Consider the following 27736-nt stretch of genomic DNA (forward strand, 5'->3'; position numbering starts at 1 on the left):
CCACGTGGTCACGGGCAGAATGTATAAACTCCTTACGGGCAGTGGTGGGAACTGAACCCAGGTCACCTGTACAATAGAGCATTGTGCTAACCACTACGCTACCTTACCGTTTTCTACATACACACTATAAATTTCTTCACTAATTCACCCTCTACAACTTTCTTGGGTTGAGAATACTGGATCCACAGTCTTGAGAAGTCACTCTCCCTCGTCTCCATCTTAAATGAGCGATTCTCCATTCTGAAAACATGGCCCTCAGATCTCCCACCCGCTGCCACTACCCTGCTCCCTAACCACCACCAACAATCCCACAAGGGTCCTCTTAGCATCTGTTCAGTGGACTAAATGGCAGGGAAAGACAAGGGAGGAAATTCAGTGAATGTACTCTTGTGTTTCCGACAGCTGTCTGTAAAGAAAAAAAACAAGAATAAAATGAGGAGAACACACAAAATGCTGGAGGAATTCAGCAGATCAGGCAACCTCTGTGGAAGGGAATACAGAGCTGATGTTTTGGGACAAGATCCTTCATTAGGGTTTGAACGGAATGGGGAAGAAGCCAGAGTATGATGGTGGAGCGAGGGAAAGGAGTACAAGCTGGAAGTGTTAGGTGAAGCCATGTGGGGAGGATAAAGCAACAAGCTGGGAGGTGATAGGTGGAAGAAGTGAAGGGCTGAAGGAGGAGAAATCTGATAGGATAGTGACCCACTGGAGAGAGGGAAGGAGAGAGGTGAAGGGCTGTGAGAAGGAGTAAGTAGGGAACCAGAATGGGGAATGGTAAAAGAGAGATGGGGGACGGGGAGAAATTACCAGAAGTCAGAGAAATGAATGCTCATGCCATCAGGTTGGAAGCTACCCAGACGGAATGGGAGGTGTACAACCTGATTGTGGCCTCATTATCACAGTAGAAAAGGTCACGGACCAACATGTTAGAATGGGAATGGGAAGTCAAACTGAAACAGGTGACCACCAGGAAATCCCACCTTTTGTGGTGAACACAGTAAACCCAGTCGATGTCAGGCCTCACCAATGTATAATAGGGAGCAGCAGGTACAGTCGATGACCTTGACTCACAGACAGACAGACATACTTTACTGATCCCAAGGGAAATTGGGTTTCATTACAGCCGCACCAACCAAGAATAGTGAAGAAATATAGCAATATAAAACCATAAATGATTAAATAATAAGTTAATCATGCCAAGTGGAAATAAGGTCCAGGACCAGCCTATTGGCTCAGGGTGTCTGATACTCCGAGGGAGGAGTTGTAAAGTTTGATGGCCACAGGTAGGAATGACTTCCTATGACGCTCAGTGTTACATCTCGGTGGAATGAGTCTCTGGCTGAATGTACTCCTGTGCCTAACCAGTACATTATGGAGTGGATGGGAGTCATTGTCCAAGATGGCATGCAACTTGGACAGCATCCTCTTTTCAGACACCACAAAATTCACAGGTGAATTCATTTTCTCATGGGCATCAGATTCATCATGAGCTAGTGTTTTCAATTTTGCACTAATTAGCATTTGTGTCCAAGCATGATATGGGGACAGCTGATATGAGAATGGAATTATTGCTGGTGGGACCGGAGAGCAGAGGAAGAGAAAGTGGGTTATTAAGCCTGAACTTCAATACTTCGCTGGGCTAGTGTGGGCAGTGCTTTTTTTTTTACCTTGAATCTGTACTATCTTCACAAGATACAAAGAAAGACACAGTAACCTTTGCTTACTTTGCACAGCAAAACCTCCAATTCCTACCTTCAAGCCAATATGAAAGCCCCAAGCTTCACTTTACTTACAATGAAATAAATAAATTTCAATAATATGAGCCATGCACAACTTTACACTGACCATTATCTATTTGCAGGAAAGTAGAATAGTTTCCATCCCAACATCGATTATTTCATAAACTAAGCAAGCCTTTAATCTTTTGCTGATAAATGCTTTTGAGGTAACCAAGCTAAGTTAAACAGAACTGCAGTAAGTAACTATTTATCAGTGCAATCTACTATCTGTAGCCGCACCGATGCAGTTCGGTGCCTCTTCAAAAGTTCCATTAATCTGCTTACTGAAAACGAAGCTCAACAGAAGGTTGTACTTTCCATGTTTGCTCTTGCAAAACACTACACATTCCTCCAAAAACATGAGGGCTATCCAGAATACCTTCTTTGATAGATTTTATTTGCCTTAAAATGGAACCATAAATAATTCAAGATTCAAGACTGTTTGTCATTCTTCAGTATGAGTGTAAAGGAGAATGAAATGATTGCTACTCTGGAACTGAGGCAGCATTAAAAAAATCAAAATAAGCTTAAAAAAATAAATATAAATGGGCCACTATTTGCCATTTTGTCTCTGGAAGTACTGGTCGTAAAGTCATCCTTGGGCAGAGTTAGTCCAAATGACACAAGGACCTACATGGCCCATGCAGCCATGTTTCACAAGAAAAGGAACCAATATGGAACTATGAAGATGCCCTTTTTCAGGCCATCTGAGCAGAGGCTACCCCTCTGGGTGGTGTGAATACTCCTTGTTCATTCTATGTGGCTGTGTTGAATACATTGTTCATATTGTATCTCAGCCTTTACTGTGACAAGGATACTAATCTGGAGATACAAGGTTTAACATTCAAATAGTTCTACCGTTTGTTCACTGGTACAAAGCCATTCCACATGATTCTTACTCATAGGTTTCTGATGAAACACTTATCTTTATGTTGACAATCTGAGGCTGCCAGTCAGAATCAGAAACAGGTTTAATACCACTGGCATCATCATCAACATTATGTACTGTGCTGTATGACACAGGTGATCATGGTCTCATGACCATGATTGCTCTTAACTATTGATCAACTTATATGAATATGGGGTAATGTAATTGTTATTATGAACAGATATAATGTAATTGTTTTTTAAAATCTTTTCTGACCCTTTATATACACTTTCTTGTACTCTGTATTCCTCTATGTAGAAACTAATAAAAATATTGGAAAAGACCATGATTGTTCTTGGCAAATATTTCTATAGAAGTGGTTTGCCATTGCCTTCTTCTGAGCAGTGTCTTTACAAGATGGATGACCCCAGCCATTATCAATACTCTCTAGAGATTTTCTGTTTGGCATCAGTGGTGCAATAACTAGGACTTGTGATATGCACCAGCTGCTCATATGACCATCTACTGCCTGCCCCTGTGGCTTGACGTGATCCTGATCGGGGGGCTAAGCAGGTGCTACACCTTGCCCAAGGGTGACCTGCAGGCTCGCAGAGGGAAGGATCTCCTTTGGAGAGGTATTATCTCCAGCCTGCCACCCACTGGCGTATGATGTGAAATTAGTTGTTTTGCGGCAACAGTACAGTGTAATATGTCATAAAAAACTATAAATTACAGTAAGAAATATATCAATAAAAATCTTACTTGAATTAGTAATGCAAAAAAAAAGTGAGGTAGTGTTTATGGGTTCATTGCCCATTCAGAAATCTGATGGCTGAGGGGAAGAAGCAGTTCCCATAATGTTGAGTATATGTCTTCAGGCTCCTGTACTTCATCCTTGATGGTAGTAATGAGACAAGGGCATGTCCTGGGTGATAGGGGCCATTAATGATGGATGCCACCATTTTGAGGCATCATGACTGAAGATGTCCTCAAAGCTGGGAAGGCTAGTGCACCTGATGGAGCTGGCAGTGTTTGCAACCTTCTGCAGTTTTCCAATCCTGTGCAGTGGCCCCTCCACACCAGACAGTGATGCAATGCTCCCCACAGTACAACTGTAGAAATTTATTAAGAGTCTTTGGTGACATACAGTTGCAAGAAAAAGTTTGTGAACCCTTTGCAATTAACTGGTTTCTATATTAATTACTAATAAAATGTGGTCTAAGTCACAATAACAGACAAACATAATCTGCCTAAACTAATAACACACAAACAATTGTATTTTTCATGTCTGTAATGAACATATTGTTTAATCATTCATAGTCCAGCCTGGAAAAAGTATGTGAACCCTTGTATTTAATAACTGGTAAAACCTCCTTTTAGCAGCAATAACCTCCACCAAATGTTTCCTGTAGCAGCTGATCAAATTTGCAAATCAGCAAGGAGGAATTTTAGACCATTCCTCCGTAAAAAAACTGTTTCAGTTCATCAATATTTCTGGGATACCTTGCATGAACATCCCTCTTCAGGTCATGCCACAACATCTTAATTGGGTTAAGGTCTGGGCTCTGACTAGGCCATTTTTAAAATACAAATTTTCTTCTTTTTAAACCATTCTCTTGTTGATTTACTCTTGTGTTTTAGATCATTTTCTTAATGCATCATCCAACTTCTATTAAGCTTCAGGTGATGGACCGCTAACCCGACATTCTCCTGTAATATGTCGATACAATTTTGAATTCATTGTTCCCTCAATGATCACAAGCTGTCCAGGCCCTGAGGCAGCAAAGCAGCCCCAAACCATGATGCTCCTTCTGCCATGCATCACAGTAGGGATGAGGTTTTGGTGTTGGTGTGCAGTGCCCTTTTCGCTCCAAACATAGCAGTGTGCATTTCGGCCAAGAAGTTTAACTTTTGTCTCATCTGTGCACAGAACAATGTCCCAGAAATACTGTGGAACACACAGGTGGTCTTCTGTAAACTTGAGACATGCAGTAGTGTTGTTTTTGGAGAGCAGTGGTTTCCTCCGTGATGTCCTTCCATGAACACCATTCCAGTTCAGTGTTCTTCTTACAGTAGATACACGAACAGAGACTTTAGCAAGTTCCAAAGATTTCTGCAGGTGTTTTGCTGTTACCTTCGTAGTCTTTTTCACCTCCTTCAGCATTGCACATTGTGCTCTTGGTGTGATCTTTGCAGGATACCCACTCCTGGGAGAGTAGCAACAGTATTGAATTTCCTCCATTTGTAGGCAATTTCTCTTACCGTGGACTGATGAACAGTCAGATCTTTAGAAATGATTTTGTAGCCTTTTCCAACTTCATGCATCTCTAAAATTATTCTTCTAAGGTCCTCTGAAAGTTGTTTTGATCGAGGCATGGTGCACATAAACAGAGCTTTCTTGAGAAGAGAAGGCTCTGTCAGTAACCTGACCTTGTGTGTCCTTTTTTTAATATAGGACAGGACACCTCTACAACCCACGCCTCCAATCCCATCTCATTGAATGGAACACCTGATTCCAAATAACCCCAGAGGTTCACATTCTTTTTTGAACTTAGACTGTGATTGTTTAAATTCTGTACTCATTATTGATGAGCAGTACAGTTGTTTTAGTTTTATTAGTTTAGGCTGATTGTCTATTATTGTGACTTAGATGAAGATCAGACCACATATTATGAGTAATTAATGCAGAAAACCAGGTAATTGCACAGGGTTGACAAACTTTGCTTTGGAGCTGTACCAAATCTACTTCAAACAGATGACATGCACTGCACATTATCTTCCATGAACGTGTCATTCCTACCACAAAGGTCTCCGATCACTGCAAGATGACTTAATTTCACTCTCAGTGCAGATTCCAAGTTACCATTTATGAGTACTTTGGTGGTGTTGGACCAGCAGACCTTCTGGACCACTGGAGGCATGGTAGCGTAGCTGCTAGTGCAAAGATTTACAGCACCAATGATTGGGGTCCAATACCTGCCGTTGTCTTTAAGGAGCTTGTGTGTTATCCCCAAGACTGCATGGGTGTCCTCCAGGTGCTCTGGTTTCCTCTCACACTCCAAAGGCGTACTGGTAGGGTTAGTAAGTTGTGAGCAAACTATGTTGCCGCCAGAAACAGGGTATTATGCAGGAGATCCTCGGAATGTGTTGATCGTTGATGCAAACAATGCCTTACACTGTTTGTTTCGATCCACATGTGACAACTAAAGCTAATCTCTTTCATCTCTATTGGACGGTACTCCAAAAACGCACTTTTATTTTTACATGTTGCACAACTTTTTCAGTGGATTCAGTGAATTTAAAGGGCCAGGCACCCAGCCCAAAGCCAGGAGCCCAGACCCCAGGTTCTGCCTTATACCCTGAACCTTCAATTCATGTTCTGAATTTCCAAATCAGCCAGATGACAGAAGTTCTGAACAATAGATTGATGGATTACCCGAACTCTACTACACAAGGATTGAAAACTTGAATAAGCCAGTCCATCAACAACACTTCCAAGTGGTGAATCGCCATTGAATATTCAAGGTCAGGGAAGCGTTAACCCATGAATCAACTGGTATGCAGACGTAGTTCCAGAGGCAATCATAAATATAAGAGATTGGTAGATACCGGAAGCCCTGAGCGATGCACACAGAATGCTGAAGCTACTCAGCAGATCAGGCAGCATCAATGGAGGGGAATAAACCATCAAAGTTTTGGGCAAGATCTGTTCATGATGATGAGAAAGGAAGGGGAAGAAGCCTAAAAAACATGGATAGGAGAGGGGGAAGGCATGTGAGTGAGGGAGGGGTGATGAAGTAAGTGGAAGAGATGATGAACTGAAGAGGAGTATGATAGGAGAGGACAGTGGACCATGGATGAAAGGAAGAGGAACACCAGAGGGAGGTGATGGGCAGATGAGGAGAAGGGATGAGTGAGGAACCAAAGTGAGGAATCAGAGAGAAGGGTGAAGGGGGAGAAATTATCCATGGCAATCACAGATTTATGCAACCATAAAAGAACCCACTCAATTATCTTTTAATGTCACTTCTGGAATTAAATAGCTGGTCTCAATAGCAGTAACCAAAAGCAACTAAGTAGCTGCAAAACTACTAGTTCATGACTGTCTTTCAAGGAGAGGAATTTGTCATCCTTACTCAGTCTGATCTGTTCAATTTCAGATTTATCAACTCTCTACTCTGTGGGCAATAAGGAACCAGCAACACCACTCCCATTCCATGAAAAAAACTGCTTCCTATGAAGTAGATAAAATAAATCTGTCCTGAAAGAAATGTGGTCATAGGCCAACCACTTTTGTCCATTTTTATGTTCTTTGCAGACTTTGTGGTCACGATGTAACAGGATTTCCAGCACTCATTGTCCAGTTGGGCCTGCCAAGCCTTCCTTTGTTTATTCTTTCACAGGATGCAAACCTTGTTGGAAAGGCCAACATTTAGTGAACAGATTTTCCTTATTAAAAGGCATCGTGCTACATGGTTGTCAATATCAGTAGAAAGTTTATACTGCAAATTTATTTAATTACATTAAGTTAAATTCCCTGTTGCTGTGATAGGATTTAAACCCACTCAAAACATTCAGTTACTACATGACTCTACATCACCCTCATTAAGAGAATCAATTTCTTTCCTTCTCTTATATGCCAATATGTGAACTGTAATAATTATTCCCTATGAGTTCTGTATTCTAACCACTCTCAAAATATGAAAAATAAACAATTCCCTGACAAATCCCTGCATTTGTTTGGCACTTTTATCCTAATGGAATTTGTACATTAATTTTAGTAAAAATCAGGAATGGTTTTAATCAGATTTTATAGAATAAAATAACTGGCTTTCTCAATGAAGATCCAGATCTTGTACTTATGCAAATACATGTATAGTCTGAAGAGTATTGACAATGGTTGGGGCCACCCATCTTATAAAGACAGAAGAAAGAAATGGCAAACCACTGCTGTAGAAAAATTTGCTAAGACCATGATCACGCATATCATATGACATGGCACAAAATGAACTGTATTATTCATGACTGGGTCCAGAGCAGATACATGAGAATGATTCCAGGGATGAAATGGTTAATGTATGAGGAATGTTTGATGGCTTTGGACCTGTACTCACTGGAGTTTAGAAGAATAAACGAAAATCTCATTGAAACCTTTTGAATATTGAAAGACCTGAATAGAGTTGACAGGTAGAAGATATTGAGAGTAGGGGTGGGTGTCTAGGGCCAGAAGGCAGAGCCTCAGAATAGAATGGCGTCTCTTTAGAACAGGGAACAGGCAAAGTTTATTTAGTCAGAAGGTGATGAATCTGTGGGGAATTCATTGCCACAGATGGCTAGAGGCCAAATGACTGGGTATACCTAATGTGGAGGTTGATAGGACCCTGATTCGTAAAGGCATCAGAGGTTACAAGGAGAAAGCAGGTGAATGGGGTTGAGAGGGATAACATGATGTATTGGCGAAGCAGACTCACTAGACAAAACAACCTAATTCTGCTCCTATGATCTTATGGACTGCAGGAATGGCTCAATGTACTTAACAGTCAACGATATCCAAGCCTTTCAACACCATCCAGCTCAGTCACTTGGAGCAGACACATCAGTGTCAGATTTCTTACAGAGCATGAACAGATTCACATAACTTTCAACCAAGTGGCAGTTTAGAAGCTCTGCCCACCACTGAGCACATCTGATAGATAGATAGATAGATAGATAGATAGATACTTTATTCATCCCCATGGGGAAATTCAACTTTTTTTTTTCCAATGTCCCATACACTTGTTGTAGCAAAACTAATTACATACAATATTTAACTCAGTAAAAAATATGATATGCATCTAAATCACTATCTCAAAAAGCATTAATAATAGCTTTTAAAAAGTTCTTAAGTCCTGGCGGTAGAATTGTAAAGCCTAATGGCATTGGGGAGTATTGACCTCTTCATCCTGTCTGAGGAGCATTGCATCGATAGTAACCTGTCGCTGAAACTGCTTCTCTGTCTCTGGATGGTGCTATGTAGAGGATGTTCAGAGTTTTCCATAATTGACCGTAGCCTACTCAGCGCCCTTCGCTCAGCTACCGATGTTAAACTCTCCAGTACTTTGCCCACGACAGAGCCCGCCTTCCTTACCAGCTTATTAAGACGTGAGGCGTCCCTCTTCTTAATGCTTCCTCCCCAACACGCCACCACAAAGAAGAGGGCGCTCTCCACAAATGACCTATAGAACATCTTCAGCATCTCACTACAGACATTGAATGACGCCAACCTTCTTAGGAAGTACAGTCGACTCTGTGCCTTCCTGCACAAGGCATCTGTGTTGGCAGTCCAGTCTAGCTTCTCGTCTAACTGTACTCCCAGATACTTGTAGGTCTTAACCTGCTCCACACATTCTCCATTAATGATCACTGGCTCCATATGAGGCCTAGATCTCCTAAAGTCCACCACCATCTCCTTGGTCTTGGTGATATTGAGACGCAGGTAGTTTGAGTTGCACCATATCACAAAGTCCTGTATCAGTTTCCTATACTCCTCCTCCTGTCCATTCCTGACACACCCCACTATGGCCGTGTCATCAGCGAACTTCTGCACATGGCAGGACTCCGAGTTATATTGGAAGTCTGATGTGTACAGGGTGAACAGGACCGGAGAGAGTACGGTTCCCTGCGGTGCTCCTGTGCTGCTGACCACCGTGTCAGACCTACAGTCTCCCAACCGCACATACTGAGGTCTATCTGTCAAGTAGTCCACTATCCAATCCACCATGAGAGAGTCTACTCCCATCTCCGTTAGTTTGTGCCTTAAGATCTTGGGCTGGATGGTGTTAAAGGCACTAGAGAAGTCAAGGAATGTAATCCTCACAGCACAACTGACCCCATCTAGGTGAGAGAGTGATTTGTGCAGCAAATACGTGATAGCATCCTCCACTCCCACCTTCTCCTTATACGCAAACTGAAGAGGATCCTGGGCGTTCCTGGTTTGTGGCCTCAGATTCTGTATTATCAGCCGCTCCATGGCATCATCCATCATCAGGGATGCCCCACCTCCCAGGTCATGCTCTTATCTTGTTGCTGCCATCATGAAGGAAGTACAGAAGCCTCATGACTCACACCACCAGCTTCAGGAACAGCTATTACCCCTCAACCATCAGGCTCTTGAACCATTGTGGATAACTTTACTCACCCTATCACTGAACTGTTCCCAGATCGTATGGACTCACTTTCAGGGTTGTACCACGCTCTCATGTTCTCAATATTAATTGCTTATCTATCTATCTACTTACTAATTATTTTCTTTTTTGTATTTGCACAATTTGTTGTATTTTGCACACTGGTTGTCTGCCCTGTTGGTGCGGTCTTTGACTGATTCAATTATGGTTATTGGATTGAGTATGCCCACAAGGAAATGTATATCAAGGCTGTATATGGTGACATATATGTACTTCGATAATAAATTTACGTCGAACTTTGTACTGTTCCAGTAGACAGAGTAAGGGATTGATAGAGTGTAAGGTCCCAAAATTTGCAATTGTTACACGCCAGCTGACACAATCTTGTATCAAAATGGCACCTTAGCAGAGTATTCATTACATGAATACTACGTCGAGCACAGACAATTCTATAAAATTCCAAGCTAATTCTTAAGAACAATTTCTATCTTCTTCATAATAATCCATCTGTCGTCTTCTTGTTATTTTACACGTTACTATACTACTGGAATTTCCTTCATTTGGCTTTCAGCTTAAACTCTCAGAATGATTAAGACTTCCTGTATCTGATCTATGATAAGCAAAACCCAAACCAGTGTATTTGTGTTCCTAATTCATATACAATGTTTGTTTATACACTACGAGCTCAACTGTCCCATCTTACACTTTTTTTTAAATTACAAACACAACTCCTTTTCTCTTAAACACCAGAGATTCTGCAGATGCTGGAAATCCAGAGCAACACACACAAAATGCTGGAAGAACTCATCAGGTCAGGCAGCATCCATGGAAAGGAAAAAATCAGTCAACGTTTTGAGTTGAGGCCCCTCAGCAGGGTTGGAAAGGAATTGGGGAAGAAGCCAGAATCTTTTCTCTTAGAAATGATTTAAGTCTCAAACTTTGTGACATAGTTGAGAGAAGAATAGGTTTGGAATACGGGGAGGAAGGGATGGCAGCAAGTGTTCAGTGAACCAATCAAATGGCTGCTAAAATCTCACAGGCTTGCACATGAAGCAGTGTGATATTAAATGTACTTAACTACATCTGTGAAGAGAGCAGGAAATCAACGGTACATAGCAAGCCCGTATCCATGTAATTTATGTTCAATAGTTCAACAGTTCCATTTAATATCAGAAAATGTATACAATGTACAACCTAAATTAGTTGTCCTTCGCAGACATCACAAAAACAGGAGAGCTCCCCAAAGGATGAGTGACAGTAAGAACACTGGAACTCCAAAGCCCACCCTACTCCCCCCTCCCACGCACAGGCAGCAGTAAAGCATCGACCCCTCCCCCCCAAGCAAGCAATAGCAAAGCTTCCAAGAAAGACAATGATCTGCAGAGCAAAAAAAAACCTAATCGTTCAGCCGAGAATTTGACCTACCCCAGGCTCTCTCTCTCTCTGCCCCCCAACACAGGAGCAGAGAGGTGTCACTTTGCGAGAGGGAAGACAGAAACAGAACAACTTGCAGATTTACAGTGTTTAAGTCTGCTGTGTGGAAGCAATATCCAAAGGTTGTACGGCATGATGCAACTGTAACTGGTCCTTTCAGATGTAGCTTTTTACCTCAGTCTTAAACCATTCTTCCTCCTGGCCAGATGGCATTAGCACGCCATCTTGTGTCCTGATTGAAAAAGAGCTTCAAATTCCATCTTTAATACCAAGAATTCCAATTTCCATTGTTTAGGGACCTTCCTGTTTGACCCAACCTCTCACCCAAACTCTGTGCACAATTATCAACTGCTCTGCACCTTTCTTAATCGTCTATCACTGGAAACCGATTCTGCCTGTTTGCGGCAGCTTGTTAGGGACATATCTAATGCCATGTTACCTAAACTACAACAATAACAACACAGGTATCAGACATCTAAAGATCAACAATAACACCACATAAATTTAAATCTGTCTTTCCTTTAACAGAATTAAACTTAATTCCAGCTCAATGATAGGTTCTTTTCACTGGCCAACAGAACACTGTTCCCAACACATCTACATTCAGTGGATACTTTATTAGGAACACCTGAACACCAGCTCATTAACGCAAATTTCCAATCAGCCAATCATGTGGTGGGAACTGAATGCATAAAAGCGTGCAGACAAGGTCAAGAGGTTCTGCTGTTGTTCAGACCAAACATCAGAGTGGGGGCAGAAATGTGATCTAGGTGACTTTGACCGTGGAATGACTCTGCTGCTAGATGGGGTGATTTGAGCATCTCAGGTACTGCTGATCTCCTGAGATTTTCACGCACAACAGTCTCTGGAGTTTACAGAGAAACAAAAAAAAAAAACCATTCAGTGAGCAGGAGCTGAAGAGGCATTGTTACTGAGAGAGGTCGGAGAAGAATGGCCAGACTGGTTCAAGCTGAAAAGAAAGTGACCGTAGCTCAAATAGCCACGCATTACAATTGCACGCAGAAGAGAATCTCTGAATGAACACCTCATCGAGCCTTGAAGTGGTCTCACTTTAAGGTCTCTTTCTCTTGGTATTTAATGTTCTCGTTATCTATTGCTATTTATTTCTATTTGCAGTTGCAGTTTGTTGTATTTTGTATTGTATCTTTCATTGATCCTGTTATAGTAAGTACTCTAGAGATTTGCTGAACATGCTGCAGGAAAATGAATCTCAGGGTTGTAGACAGTGACATACACAGTATGTACTCTGATAATAACATTTACTTTGAACGGGCTACAGCAGAAAACCACAAACACACAGAAGGTATCTAATAAAGTGGTCCCTGAGTATATTTCTGCATTGTGAAACACCCCCCAGTGCAAACCCACTGCATACCCTGCTGTTCAGTCCCTGTCAGCTCTAGTTTTCAAGAGCTTACAATCTGATCTACTCCTATCAAGAACTCATAAGCATTTCGCTCTGACAGTATTCTTAACCGCTCTGTTTTGTGACTGGATTCATCCTCAAAAATGTGTTTCAAGCAGCCCCTTTGAATGTACGGCCTTCACTCAGCAGTACTGATGGTTTCCTGACTGCCCTTTGTCCAAACAGGAAGGCTAAAGCGAAGGACAACACTTGGCTCACTGTGTTTATGGTGGTTCTGAACAAAGGCAACCCATTAACCTGCCCTTTTAAACAACACACACAAAATGCTGGAGGAACTCAGCAGGTCAGGCAGCACCTACGGAAAAGAGTACAGTCAACGCTTCAGACCAAAACCCTTCAGCAGGACTAGAGAAAAAAAAAGATGAGAAGTCAGAGCTAGAAGGTGGGGGGAGAAGAGAAAGAAACACAAGGTGATAGGTGAAATTGGGGGAGGGGGTAAAGTAAAGAGCTGAGAATTTGATTGGGGAGATACAGGGCTGGAGAAGGGGAATCTTATAGGAGAAGACGGAAGGTCATGGAAGAAAGAAAAGGGGAGGGGCATCAGAGGGAGGTGATGGGCAGTCAAGGAGATAAAATGAGAGAGGGAAAAGGGGATGGAGAATGGTGAAGAGCAGGTGGGGGTTACCAGAAGTTGGAGAAATCTATGTTCATGCCATCACGTTGGAGGCTACCCAGACAGAATACAAGGTGTTGTTCCTCCGATCTAAGTGTGGCCTCATCGTGGCAGTAGAGGAGGCCATGGATGGACATATCAGAATGGGAATGGGAAGTGGAATTAAAATGGGTGGACACTGGGAGATCCTGCTTTTTCCAGCAGATGGAGCACTGGTGCTCGGCAAAGCAGTCTCCCAATGTATGCTGGGTCTCACTGATATAAAGGAGGTCACACCGGGAGCACCAGATGAGCCCAACAGACTCACAGGTGAAGTGATGCTTCAGCTTGAAGGACTGTTTAGGGCCCTGCATGGTGGTGAGGGGGGAGGTGTAAGGGTAGGTGTAGCACTTGTTCCGCTTGCCCGGCGAGAGATGAGTGGGGAGGGTCAAATGGACAAGGGAGTTGCATAGGGAGTGATCTCTGTGGAAAGCAGAAAGTGGGAAGGGGCGGGGGGTGGAGAAGGTGATGGCATGGGAGACAATGGCCTGGTGCTCTACCTTGCTGAGGCACAGCAACAACTGTGATACACCTCCTCTCACTTACCTCTCGAACAGGATCTTACTATGGAGCTCTAGGCCATTGTCTCACACACTATCTCCGACCTTATCAGATGTGGGGATCTCTCACCCATTGCCACCAGCCTCACATTTCTTGCACCTCGCACCTCCCGTTTCTACCTTCTGCTCAAGATCCACAAATCTGCCTGTCCAGGTAGACCCTTTGCTGCAGCTTGTTCCTGCCCCACTGAACTCATATCTGCATACCTCAACTCAACTTTATCCCCCCGGTTCAAGTCCCTTTCTACTTACATCCGTGACACTTCACATGCTCTTGATCTTTCCAAAGATTTTAACTTCCCTGGCCCCGAGCATCTTATTTTCACCATGCATGTCCAGTCGCTATACACGTCCAACCTCCACCAAAAAGGCCTCAAAGCTCTCAGTTTCTTTCTGGATACCAGACTCAACCAGTTCTTCTCCTCCGGCCAGTGAAACTTGTCCTCACTCTCAACAATTTCTCCTTGGCTCCTCCCACTTCCTTCAAACAAAAGGCGTATCTATGGGCACTCACATGGGTCCTAGCTATGCCTGCCTTTTTGTCAGCTTTGTGGAACAGCATATGTTCCAAGCCTATAATGGTGTCACTTCTTTTTTCCTACTCTACATCAACTGCATTGCTGTTGCTTCCAGCACCCACTGGGAGCTCACTGACTTCATGAACCTTGCCTCCAACTTCTACCCTGCCCTCAAATTTACCTGGTCTAATTCCGACACCTCCCCCCCCTTTCTCAATCTCTCTGGACTATATACCCCTTCCTACCCCGTTACTTGTAAAAATGCCATCCCTTTCTCTCAGTTCCTCCGTTTCTACTGCATCTGGTCTCTAGATGAAGCTTTTCATTCCACAATGGAGAAGTCCTCCTTCTTCAAAGAAAGAGGCTTCCCTTCCTCCACCATCAACACTGCCCTCACCCCATCCTCCCACCACCCCACCAGGGGCAGAGTTCCTCTTGTCCTCACCTACCACCCTACCAGTCTCTGCGTCCAGCACATAATTCTCCATAACTCCCACCACCTCCAACAAGATCCCAATACTGAGTACAACTTTCCCTCCCCCCACTTCTTCTGCTTTCCGCAGGGATCGCCCCCTACGTGACTCCCTTGTCCGTTCGTCTCTCCCCACTGATCTCCCTCCGGGCACTTATCCTTGCAAGTGGAACAAGCACTACACCTGCCCCTACACCTCCTCCCTCACTACCATTCAGGGCCTCAAACAGTCCTTCCAGGTGAGGCGACACTTCACCTGTGAGTCTGTTGGGGTCATATACTGTATCTGGTGCTTCTGGTGTAGCCTCCTGTATATCAGTGAGACCCGGCGTAGATTGGGAAACTGCTTCACCAAGCATCAGAAAAAGCAGGATCTCCCAGTGGCCACCCATTTTAATTCTACTTCCCATTCCCATTCCAACATGTCAATTCATGGCCTCCTCACCTGTCGCCTTGCCTACCCATCACCTCCCTCAGGTGCTCCTCCCCCCTGCTCTTTCTTCCATGGCCTTCTGTCCTTCCTATCAGATTTCCCCTTCTCCAGCCCTGTATCTCTTTCACCAGTCAACTTCCCAGCTCTTTACTTCACCCCTCCCTCTCCCTCCCAGTTTCACCCATCGCCTTGTGTTTCTTCCTCCCCTTCCCCCCACCTTTTAGCTCTACTCCTCTTCTTTTTTTTTCCTCCAGTCCTGCTGAAGGGTCTCCGCCCGAAATGCTGATTACACTCTTTTCCATAGATACTGCCTGGCCTGCTGAGTTCCTCCAGCATTTTGTGTGTGTTGCTTCGATTTCCAGCATCAGCAGATTTTCTCTTGCTTGTGATTGGACTGACCTTTTAAATGTTGTTTGATTTCCAGCCTGTTGTGTACAGACCTGTGGCCGTCTCATCACATTCAGAGACCTCGTCAGTAAGATCACAAAATCTGCTTAAACATGCATCAATTCACAAAGGCTAAAATTCTTCACTTACCTTCTGTGTATCGATGGTCTTTCGTATGGTCTCCATTTCCTTGTGCATCTTCTCCCGCTGTTTCTCAGCGTCACTCAGTTGAGTTGTAGTGTCCTGAAGCTCCGACTCTTTTTGCTTGGAAAGGAAAGCAAGCACACACTCATTACCAAAAATTTCACAGAATCGTCCAGCACAGAAGTCACGGTCCAGGTCCTAGTGTACGTGCCAGCCAAACAAATCTAAATAACCCTGTACTATTCACCGGCTCTTGACATAGTTTACTCCTCTTTGTGCAGAGCCAGGCGCCTCCAGTGTTTATCCAAACAACACATACAAAATGCTGGAGGAACTCAACAGCTCAGGCAGCATCTATGGAAAGGAATAAACAGTCAACTTCTCGGGCCCAAACCATTCAAGTTGGTCACTACACAGACAGAATAGAAGGTGTTGTTGAGTGTTGCTATTTGTCTGGGGTTTACCTCCAACCTGACGATATGGTTTCTCCTACTCCTGGTAATTTCTCCCCTCCCTCTCCTTCGTTACTCTTCCATTCCCCATTCTGGTTCCCCTCTTACTCTTATTCTCCTCAGCCGCCTATCACTTCCCTCGGGTGCCCCTCCTCTTTTCCTTTCTGCTATTGGTCCACTCTCCTTTCTGATCAGATTCCTTCTTCAGGCCTTTACCTTTCCCAGCTATCACCTGCCAGCTTCTCAGTTTATTCCCCTCCCCCAGCCACCCACCATCCCTCTTCATCTGGCTTTACTTATCACCCTGCTCACTCCTACTTCTCCCCACCCCCACTTCCTCATTCTGGCTTCTTCCCCAGTCCTGATGAAGGGTCTGACCCGAACCCTTATTCCTCTTCGTACACATTGCCTGACATACTTGGTTGCTCCAGCATTTTGCAAGTGCTGCTCTGGATTTCCAGCATCGGCAGAATCTCATGTTTATCCAGGCAAATGCTGAACTACAGAGTATGCCAGTAGACTCCCACAGATCTGGAATGAAGAAACTTTATTCCATGCTTCTATAATCATTTTGCCACAAATTTTAGATCGATGTCCCATAGCTTACTGGCCAAATGGGCAGCATGGTAGTGTAGTGGTTAGTGTAACACTATTACAGTACCAGCGACCTGCGTTCAAATCCGTTGCTGTCAGTAAGGAGTTTGTACGGTCTCTCTGTGACTGTGCGTGGGCTTCCTCCGGACGCCCCGGTTTCCTCCCACATTCCAAATTGTAGCATTCTAGGCTAATAGGTCACATGGCTGTAAACGGGCCATGTGGACTGGCTGAACCTGTTACTGAGCTGTATCTCTAAATTTAAAAAAATGTACAGTTTACCTCTTTATGTTCATCTCTTCTTTCTTTGATGTATCTTTCAATTTCTCTCGCATAAGCATCAATATTTTTCATTTTGTCTTTGACTTCATTTATCTGGAAATAAGAGAAGTAAACACTTCTATAAATTTTGATTCTTCTCTGTATAAAACCATCTATTTAATTTTTTGATGTCGGCCTCCTTCGAATTCTCTTGCACTCCTGGCAAGTGCGACCTGATGCTGGTCACCTGAAAGGGATTCACTTCTCCTTTTGCAATTTAATTCAGAGTCAGGGCACTACAGGCACATCAGCCTTTAGATCCACCAAAGTCCCCACTGACCACAGCGCCCTCCCAATCTCCTCAACTTGGCCCACATCCCACGAAGCCTGCCGTCTGTGGACCTCTCCATTCATCTAATCATACACAATTCACATTGAGAACCCGACTATCACATGAAGGCTTGGAGCAGGAACTAATTCGAAGAAATGGCCCATGTGGAGGCTACTGAATGAAACATAATACACACTCAGTGGCCAGTTTATTAGGTACAGGAGTAGAACCTGGTGTGGTCTTCTGCTGTTGTAGCCCGTCCACCAAGGTTTGGTGTACGAGTGCTCAGAGACGCTTCACTGCATACCGCTGTTGTAATGAGTGGTTATTTGAGTTACTGTCGCTTTGAAGGAGTACCTGGAGGAGACCCCAGTTGTCATCGCCTGTACCTAATAAAATGGCCACTAAGTGTATATATCAATTGTCTTCTGCTGCTGTAACCCATCCACTTCAAGGTTTGACATGCCATACATTCTGAGATGCTCTTCCGCACACCACTGTTGTAAAACATGGCTATTTGAGCTACCATTGCCATCCTGTCAGCTTGAACCAGTCTGGCCATTCTCCTCAGACCTCTCTCGTTAATAAGGTGTTTTTAAAATAAAAGAGGCCTTAAAAAACGAAGTGTTTTTGCCCACAGAACTGCTGCTCACTGGATGATTTTTTTCCTGTTTTACCCACCATTCTCTGTAAATTCTAGAGACTGCTGTGTGTGAAAATCTCAGTTGCTTCTGAAATACTCAAACCACCACAGCTGGCACCAACAATCATTCCATGGTCAAAGTCACTTTGATCCCATTTCTTCCCCATTCTGATGTTTGGTCTGAACAACAACTGAACCTCTTGACCGTACCTGCATGCTTTTCTGCTCTGAGTTGCTGCCACATGACTGGCTGATTAGATATTTGCATTAACGAGCAGGTGTACAAGTGCACCGAATGAAGTGGCCACTGAGTCCATTTGAGACAATAATCTGGGGCTAAGCAATTAAACATTACCGATTGGAACTCAAATAAATCACTTTGCCCCTGACCTTATCCTGCATCTCCTTGTAGCTGGTACTTTTCCGCTCCATCAGCTCTTGCTTTTCTTCCCGTAGTTTATTCAGAGTTGTAGCTATTGGAGATAACTGTTCCTTAGATTCCTGCAAAAGCGCAAACTTGCATTAAAGGTGGTGGAATTATTTATTAATAATATGGATAATTGTTAGAAATTGTGTATCAGCTATGTAATACCACAAGTTCTATTTAATAAAGCTCACTGCTGCATATGCAACACCAAATAGTTTGTCATCTGAGGTTGTGGTCGACAAATACTGTCTTACAGTAAGTCGCAACAAAGTACTTGGATTATGAGGAAAGAGCAGCAGAAGCAAGTCCTCCCTGTCCTCATACAACGTCTGCAAAGGTAGGCTTCCCAGTCAAGGGCCATACTCCACAATATAGACACTGACCATCTCCCTCTCTGGCCCAACAGACTAAAGCCAACTCCCGCTGCTCATTCCTCAGAAACTGGTGGGGAAACTGTCCTCACTGGGTCTCAACACCTCCTTCTGCAACTGGATACTGGAATTCTTAACAGTCAGTCCGCATGGGCGGCAACATCTCTCCTCCCATTGCGCTGAGCACCGGCGCTCCCCAAGGCTGTGTGCTCACCCCACCGCTGTTCACACTGCTGACACATGACTGTGCCACAGGATCCAGCTCAAACCGTGTCATCCAAGTTTGCGGATGACGTAACAGTGGTTGACCTCATCAGGAATGATGACGAGATGCAGTACAGAGAGGAAGTGGAGCGGCTGGTGGATTGGTGTGAGAAGAACAACCTAAGCCTGAATGTGGAGAAGACAAAGGAAATCATTGTGGACTTCAGGGATGTGCAGACGTACCATTCACTGATGTGAAAAATTGGCTGCTCTATAGAAAGTTAAGTGCACCAAGTTCGTTTGAGTTCACATCAGGGATGAACTCACCTGGTCCCTTAATATCACCTTCCTGAACAAGATGGCACAAGCAGCATCTTTACTTCCTAAGAAGATTGAGGCAAGCAAGGCTTCCTACTCCCACCTCCCCATCTCAACTGAGTTTTACAGAAGCACCATTGAGAGCATCCTGAAAAGTTGCATCCCCATCTGGTATAGGGGCAGTTGAGCATCAGACCAGTAGTTCCTACCAAGAAACTTGAGAGCAGCTGAGAGGATCATAGGGGTCGGAGGTCCATCGGGGAGATTTATCAGGAGTGCCGCATATGCAGGGCCCTTAGTATTTTTAAGGATGCCACCCATTGATACAGTATCCTCCGACTTTCTACCATCAGGCAGGAGACTACGATGTATAAAAGCAAGAATGGTTAGGATGAGAACCAGTTTCTTCCTGCAGGCCAATAAGCTTCTGAACTCCCTGTTGCATCTTATTTGAAGTGTCAATGATTAATCTGTTTCATAACTTACAATATTTAATATTAATGCACTTTAGTTTGTTATTTATGTGTGATTCATTTGTAAATTTTATCCTTAACTTCATAAGTTATTGAGCGTTATGTGTGCTAAATGCACTTCTGTGCTTTACACCCTGGCTCGATGAAGTGTTGTCTCATTTCTATATACATTATATGCTTATATATGTTATATACATTTACATTAAAGTAGACAACTTGGCCAGCATGGGCCTATTTCCATGTCACATAACTCTCTAACAGTAGAAGTCTTGTGTGACTTGGAGAAAGAAACGTTTTGCAGAAAGTGCACAACGTCACTCAACTTAGAAACAGGGTCTATGGACCTCCCACGTATGTAAGGTCGCAATCCACTGATACTAATTGCAATGAACTGGCTTCCTGGCTCTGGATTCACTTTCGTGCACTTTAGTTCTGAGTGTCATTGGTTTAGTTTTCTTTGTTTACATGATTTGTTTGTTTTTTTTTGGACATTAGGTGTTTAACAGTCTGTTTTAACGGGTTCTATTGGGGTTCTTTGTTTTTGCGGTTGCCTGTAAGAAAACAAATTCCAAGGTTGAACATCATTTTCATACTTTGATAAGAAATGTACTTTGAATTTTGGACTTTACAAATTTCAACTTGTCTGCTGGAAAAGAGCAGAAGTTAGAATTGCTGGTTCTGAATTTTCTGAACAGAACATAAAGCGGATATTCTGAACAGAACAGAAAGCAGATATTCTGAACAGAATATAAAGCAAATATTCCAACCGGTGCGGAGAAATAATGGCAGAAGAACATTGTAAGATGGGGTCAGAAAGCTGAAGAACATTGTGGGGAAATGATTGGGGTAAAAACCTGACACTAGAAGTTTGAGTCATAGAGCAATATGGCGTAGAAACAGGCCCTTTGGCCCATCTAGTCTGTGCTAAACTATTACTTGGTCTCGTCCCATCAACCAGCACCTGGACCATAAGCCCTCCATTCTCCTCTCATCCATGTAGTTACCTAGTTTGCTTTGCACTGTAATAATAACAATTTATTTCTAGAGCACTTTTCAGGCAGATGATGTGCTCAATGTGCTTTACAATGGGATAAAAGACAAAAAAAAAAGTTACTAGTTAAAAACGAGGTTAAATAAATAGGTTTTGAGCTGGCATTTAAAAGCGTCAACTGAGTCTGCATCCCTTATAGCTTTAGGTATTGATTTCCACAGTTTAAGAGCAAAGTTCAAAAAAGTTGACCTGCCAGTTATTAAGTAGATAGCAAAGTAAAGCCAGAGTCCTTAACAACGCTAATAATGTCATACTTGTATTTCCCTGTGTAAGGATTGAATCTCAATGGAGAATTCTGTACTCTGCTCCTCTAGCTGTTGACGGTGCTGCATGTTGCTGGCGATGTGTAGTTTCTGAGCTCGGATCTCGTTGACAATGCTCTTCAGTTCCTGAATCTGTTCCTGCTGGTCTTGAATCATCTTCCTCTTCAGCTCGATTTTACTGGAAACTGCCATGGAAACAAGAGTAAATGCAAATCAGCAATAATTTCTCAGCAGAAATCTGGGTCCTTTATTAATATTCAAGACACCATTATCACCCCTCAACTGGGGGGATAACTTCACTCACACCAACCCGGCACTGATTTCACAACCTATGGACTCACTGTTAAGGATCTACAACTCATATTCTAGATTTATTTATTTAATATTATTTACTTTATTTTTATTTACACAGTTTATTGTCCTTTGCACACTGGACGCTTATCTGCCTTTATCATGCGCAGTCTTTCATTGATTCTATTGTGTTTACTTGTGTTTAATGTGAATGCCCAAATGAACATGAATCTCAGCAATTGCAGATTCTCTCTTGTTTAAAATTAAATGAATGAAATTAATTTATTTTGGTCAGTACAAACATAATAAAAAGCATCATTTACAACGATGATTTCATAGGACAAAATTACAACAAAAAACATAGATATTCTTTTAAACAGACCGAAAGGGTGTAGGCTGAAGCTACAGCTTATTACAGCTACCCCTCTTACTTATACAACAACATATTTGGCGTCAATCATCACATCAAAAACAAAAAATTTCATAATCTTTTAACACAAAATCCAATTCCAAATATCATTTACTTACATTACTCCCATTCATTTTAAATCATGCATTTAATATTTGTTCATTAAATAATTTTTTAAACTTGTTAAGTGTAGTGCATGTTTTTAAATTCTTACAACTGTTCCATAGATTCACCCCTCTGACTGAAATGCAATGATTTTTCACATTTTTTCTTATCCTTTGTTTTTGAAATATACACATTCCTCTCAGATCATGTTGGCTTTCTCTCATTTTAAACAACCTTTGGATACTTTGTGGTAGCTGTCCATTTTTTACTTTATACATAATTTGCATTATTTTAAAATCTACGAAATCTCTGAATCTTAAAAGTATTATTTTAAATAATACTCTGAATTTTAAAATTAAAGATGTACCAAGAGACCAGAACAGAAAAAAATCTCAGCAATCTTAGGCTTTTAGGGTTAGGGTTAGAGAGATTTTGGAGATAGGCTGGTGTGAGAATCCGAAGGCATTTGGAAACAAAAATTATGATTCTAATTGGGCAATTAGTTGACTGGAATAACAGATAGAACATGCTGGAAGAACTCATCAGATCAGGAAACATCTAGGGAGAGGAATAAAGTCAACATTTTGAGCTGAGAAACTTCATCAGAACCCCAATCGGTGAAAGCAAGTACTCGTACATTTAAAGTTCTCTTCATTCCTCCTTACCCGTCTCCACTTGCAGCTTCATTTCTTGCTTCTCTTGATTGACCTGTTGCATTGTACGGTTCATGCTTACCCCCTGGAGCTTGGCAGCTTGCTGCGCAATCTTGCGTTCGACATCTCTCAAGTCTGTCTGTGGACGGTTAAGTGCAGTTGTCAGTCATAAACATTTGCAATGGAATATCACAGGAGGAGTCAGGAAATTCCATTGTGAACTCTTTCAAAGAGCCTTCCAATTATTCTCAATCCTCTCCTTTTATTATATAGCTTACACAACATTCCCATTTCAAATACAAATCCAATTTCCTTTTAAAAGCGGCCATAAAATTTATCACCACCCGTTCCATCACCAACATAGCATGCCCTCAATGCTTGTCTGAAAAACAGAACAGGTCATACCAACCTACAAAGCAACTGAGGAGCAGGGCTTGCTTCTGCTGTTGCTCAGCCACTTGGTATACTCCCTTTTGTTGTGTTCTGCATTGTTCTGCATGTTGCTGCCAGACTGTGTGCTGACACTTGTGTGCCGTCCCCCAGCACTTCCTCAGGTGCAATGTTTCTCAATACAAATGACACATTCCACTTGTTTCCAAATACATGTGACCAAATAAATGAATCTGAAATCTGAAAATCTTTCTCCATCCCAGTAAAGTGAAGGCAATTTGCTCTTCGGTCAGAGTTACATCCAATTTACAAAATTTAAAAAGCCAGCCCTTGATTTTTTTGTTTTGTTTTCAGAGCTTACCCCTGAACAACATGAAAAGGGCTTGTAGTTCCACTCAGGCTTAAATTATAGCTTCCTACCTCATCTGAAAATTAGGTGGTTAAATAACTTTGACCATTACAGTCAGGCCTAATTCAAAACTCAATACTACTGTTGCAATAGCAAGGCATCTCTGCGCAAACTTGAAAAATAAACTTGCTTAAAAGTTTTATTTATTTCTAATACTAGATACAGCACAGTTACGGGCCCTTCCAGCCAGCACCATGTATCCAATTAACCCATATGTCTTTGGAATGTGGGAGGAAATTGGAGCACCCAGAGGAAACCCATGTGGTCATGGGGAGAACGTTTCCAAACTCCTTGCAAACAGCAGCGGAATTGAACCTGGGTGGCAGGCTCTGTAATAACGTCGTGCTAACCACTATGCTACTATGCCGCCCTCTACTGGCTCCCAAATGACATTAAGTGATAAAGTTGCAAGATTTTAGCGCAAACTACACAGTTGAAATTGTAAGGAGATAACGTAACCAAATTAGAGGTAATACCCGGTTAATGGAAACCTAGCTCCCTCACATGGTTCAGCTCAGTAAGACAAAAACCAATGCATCAGAAGGGATTTTTAGAAAAACCTAGCAGATTTAGGCAGCAGCAAACGCGAATTATTAGAAAATGCTAAGACTAGTCATGTTTCTTGTCAAACACTTGACTTTTTAAAGTTTTACAGATATATTCTAACTTTAAGGAAACATTACGAATGTAAGCTATGCAATATACACTGGACCCAAAAAAAATCCTCCTTTGAAAAGGGACAGACAGCATATTTGTTCTTTTGTCATTAAAAAAACACCAATGTAATTAGCACAGTACACACCATTTTGTTTTAAATATATAAGGTAATGGATATGTTATGCTATCTACACTAATGATGTTCTTCCAGTGTTACAGACCATAAACTGTCTGAAAGGACTGGCAAGTTGCTCTAAAACTTCACCGCTATTTAACAAAGGACTGCCCCGGGATAAAGGGGAATTGGATGTCCAAATCTACAACTTCCCACCATAAGCATGGCCTAAGCAATCATACATGGTTCTCTCTCAAGGCAATTTAGTTTGCATCTTGTAAAAGGGGATATTTTCCTGCTATTTCAAAGGAATAAATCGAGAGGAAGTCTAACAAGAAACAAAGTGTATTCACACAGACAATGTTGCACTTCAAATGTCGAATTAAATGTCAAATTGGCGGCACAGAGATATGTCTCCACCATCGGAGCTGTAAGGCGCTCCACTAGCCGGCAGGTCACCCTTGGGCAAAACCACCACCACCCGCCTCCCCACCCCCAACCAGGAACACGTGAAGCCATGGGAGCAGGTGGTGGATGGTCGTATGAGGAGCTGGTGAATATCACAAGTCCTGGTTATGCGACCACTAACGCCAGGCCAACAATCTCTTAAAATTATTGATAATGGTTGGGGTCACCTGTCTTGTAAAGACACTGGCTAGAAGAAAGCAATGGCAAACCAGTTCTGTAGAAAAAATTGCCAAGTACAATCATGGTCATGGAGACCATGGTCACCCACAGCATACAACACAGCTCAAAATGATGATGATGATCTTAACATATCATTTGCACTATAATGAATCCTGTTTTTAATTAGCTTTAATTGTATCCTTTCTTTTAAGCGTTGTGTATAATTTATGTTTAGTAAGTTTTGTATCTGATGCACTATGCCTGTGATGCTGCTACAAGTAAGGCTTTCATTAAACACATTGAATTGCGCATTTGACAATGAACTCAACTTTAACTTTTAAAACTTTACAAAACATCAGTTCGATCACATTGATGATTCATTTCTGTTGTCTCACTGTTTGAAGGACATGACTGTACTGGACAGGATTTGAAGGAGTTTTACCAGGAAATAGGCTGGGATGACAGTTCAGATTTCAGAAGACACTGGATGAGCTGGGTTGGTTTGCCTGAGAGCTGAGGAGGGTCCTGAGAGAGATAAACAAAGTTATGTGGGGAATAGATAGGGAGCATAGAGGGAAACTTCTCTCTAGAGCAGTGGTATCTATAAAAAAAAGAGGGTAAAGACTTGAGAGGGGAAGGTTGAAAGGGGATCTGAAGACATTTTTTTTCCACTCTGGTGGTAATTGGTATTTAGAATGTCCTGCCTGAGATGTTGATGGAGGCTAGTACTCTCACATTTTGGTAATGCCTGGATGAGCATAATGGAACAATCGCTAGCAGGTGGGATTATGACAGACATGTCGGCCAACGTGCTGTTTCTGTGCTGTGTGACATCAGATCAAACCAGCATGGTTGCTGAAGAGGGTTAAGAGTAGGGAAGTGGGACGGGCATAGAGATTTAGGCTGCAAATTCCAGTCCTGATGTGATGTAATGATCTGTCTGGTTGGCAACCAAAACAAATCTTTTCACTGTACCTCTGTACATGTGACGATAATAAACTTATTTTAATAATAGTATCCAAGGACCTATATGCTTGGCTACAAGGCTATCAATTGCCAGTAACAGTTTAGACAACCTTGATATTAAAGATGAATACAGAGAAAGACAGAGGCCCTTTACAATTACAAAGATGGAGAAAGGTACTGAGGTACCGTGAGACCATGGTGTGGTAAGAATTTCACAACAAGGGGTTAAAGAAAGCCACAGCATGAGACTGAGCACATATACTCTGTGGTCACTTAATTAGGTACACCTGAATATCTGCTCGCGAATGCAAATATCTAATCAACCAATCATGTGGCAGCAACTCAATGCATAAAAGCATGCAGACATGGTCACGAGGTTCAGTTGTTGTTCAGACCAAACAACAGAATGCAGAAGAGATGTGATCTAAGTGACTTTGACAATGGAATGATTGTTGGTACCAGACAGGGTGGTTTAAATATCCCAGAAACTAATGATCTCCTGGGATTTTCATGAACAACAGTATATAGAGTTCACAGAGAATGGTGTGACGAACAAAAATCTGGTGAGTAGCAGTTCTGTGTGTGAAAATGCGTTGATAAGGAAAATGTCCAGACTGGTTCAAGCTGACAGGAAAGTGACAGCAACTCAAGTAACCACACATTACACACGTGGTGTGCAGAAAACCTACTCTAAATGCACAACCCCTTGAAGTACATGAACTACAGCATCAGATGGCTGTTGTACTAGGTACAGGAGGTACATAATTAAAAATGGCCACTGAGTGTAGATGGGAAATAATCAATGGAGTGGCTGTGGTCAACTATAACACTGAATGGAACTCAAGAGAACAATGCTGGAACGAGGTGAAAGCATAAACAATCTCAGAAAATCCAAATCTGGTAACTTAGTGCTGGCTACCAAAAAAAAACACTTTTCATTGTAACAGGACAGAAATAAGTTAGTAAATAAAGAATATTAAAGGCAAGATAATAAAAGATTTGCATTCATAATACATGGCTTGAAATCTTATCAACATCAAGACTCTACTTTGAACTTTGCACAGTGGCTAGAAAAAGCATTTATGAAGGGCCTGATGAATTGACCAGACTCGATACAAAGGAGGCGGCACCGTTCTCCTCGTGACTGTGCGGTTTCCTCCAGGTGCTCCCTATGACTGTGCTCGGTACGTGCAGGAATTTAGCCCTCGGTCTTCTGCCCGTTGGGTTTATTTCTCAAACACTTCGGTCTGGAATTGGAATCAGTTTATTTTTGACCCATATTCTGATATAGAAAGGTCATGATCAACTGAAACAAGGTGGCTGTGATCAGTGAAGAGAGGTCCCTCAGTGTGGAGAACCAGCCGTCAAACTTCTGCAGTTTGTGCGATCTCATACTTTGTGTAAGTCTCCCAATCGTGCTCAGCTGGAAGGAGCAGCGGGTGAGAGGTGCAGGAGAGGGTTATTCAGCGAACTGGGATCAGGAAATCAGGGAGGGAGGGATTAACTCCTCCCAGCCGAAATCTGTCCGCAATGGGTGTGACTTCAGCTACACTCTGGTGCACAACTTGGTCACGCTGCCCGGGGTTACTGTAATCACTATAGTATCAGAGATAACTGATTCGATTCAATTCCCATTAATGTTTGTATGTTCTCCCTGTGACTGCGCAGGTTCCCTCCAGGTACTCAGGTCTCCTCCAACTTTCCAAAGATGTTGGGATAAGGATTAAGTAAACTGTGGGCATGCTATGCTGGTACCAGAAACGATGCATTTCACTGCATGTCTCAATGTACATGCAACATGTTAATCTTTCTTTCTTTCTTCCAAATATACTTTGCACCTCTTTCCACAGAAGCTGCCTGATCCGCCACG

General features: G+C 42.5%; 1 protein-coding gene across 1 annotated transcript in view; it reads right to left on the minus strand.

The window, feature by feature from the left end:
• rad50 (RAD50 homolog, double strand break repair protein) overlaps positions 1-27736 on the minus strand; it is a 166891-nt gene that overhangs the window by 47293 nt on the left and 91862 nt on the right. Inside the window, exons 16-20 of the mRNA XM_073067338.1 lie at positions 22715-22841; positions 21236-21429; positions 18528-18638; positions 17185-17277; positions 15863-15976 (exon numbers count right to left, since the gene is read on the minus strand). Of these exons, the coding sequence (XP_072923439.1) occupies positions 15863-15976; positions 17185-17277; positions 18528-18638; positions 21236-21429; positions 22715-22841 (639 nt within the window). The remainder of the gene's footprint in view (positions 1-15862; positions 15977-17184; positions 17278-18527; positions 18639-21235; positions 21430-22714; positions 22842-27736) is intronic.

The sequence above is a fragment of the Hemitrygon akajei genome, chromosome 15 (assembly GCF_048418815.1).
Source record: "Hemitrygon akajei chromosome 15, sHemAka1.3, whole genome shotgun sequence".
NCBI classification, from domain to species: domain Eukaryota; kingdom Metazoa; phylum Chordata; class Chondrichthyes; order Myliobatiformes; family Dasyatidae; genus Hemitrygon; species Hemitrygon akajei.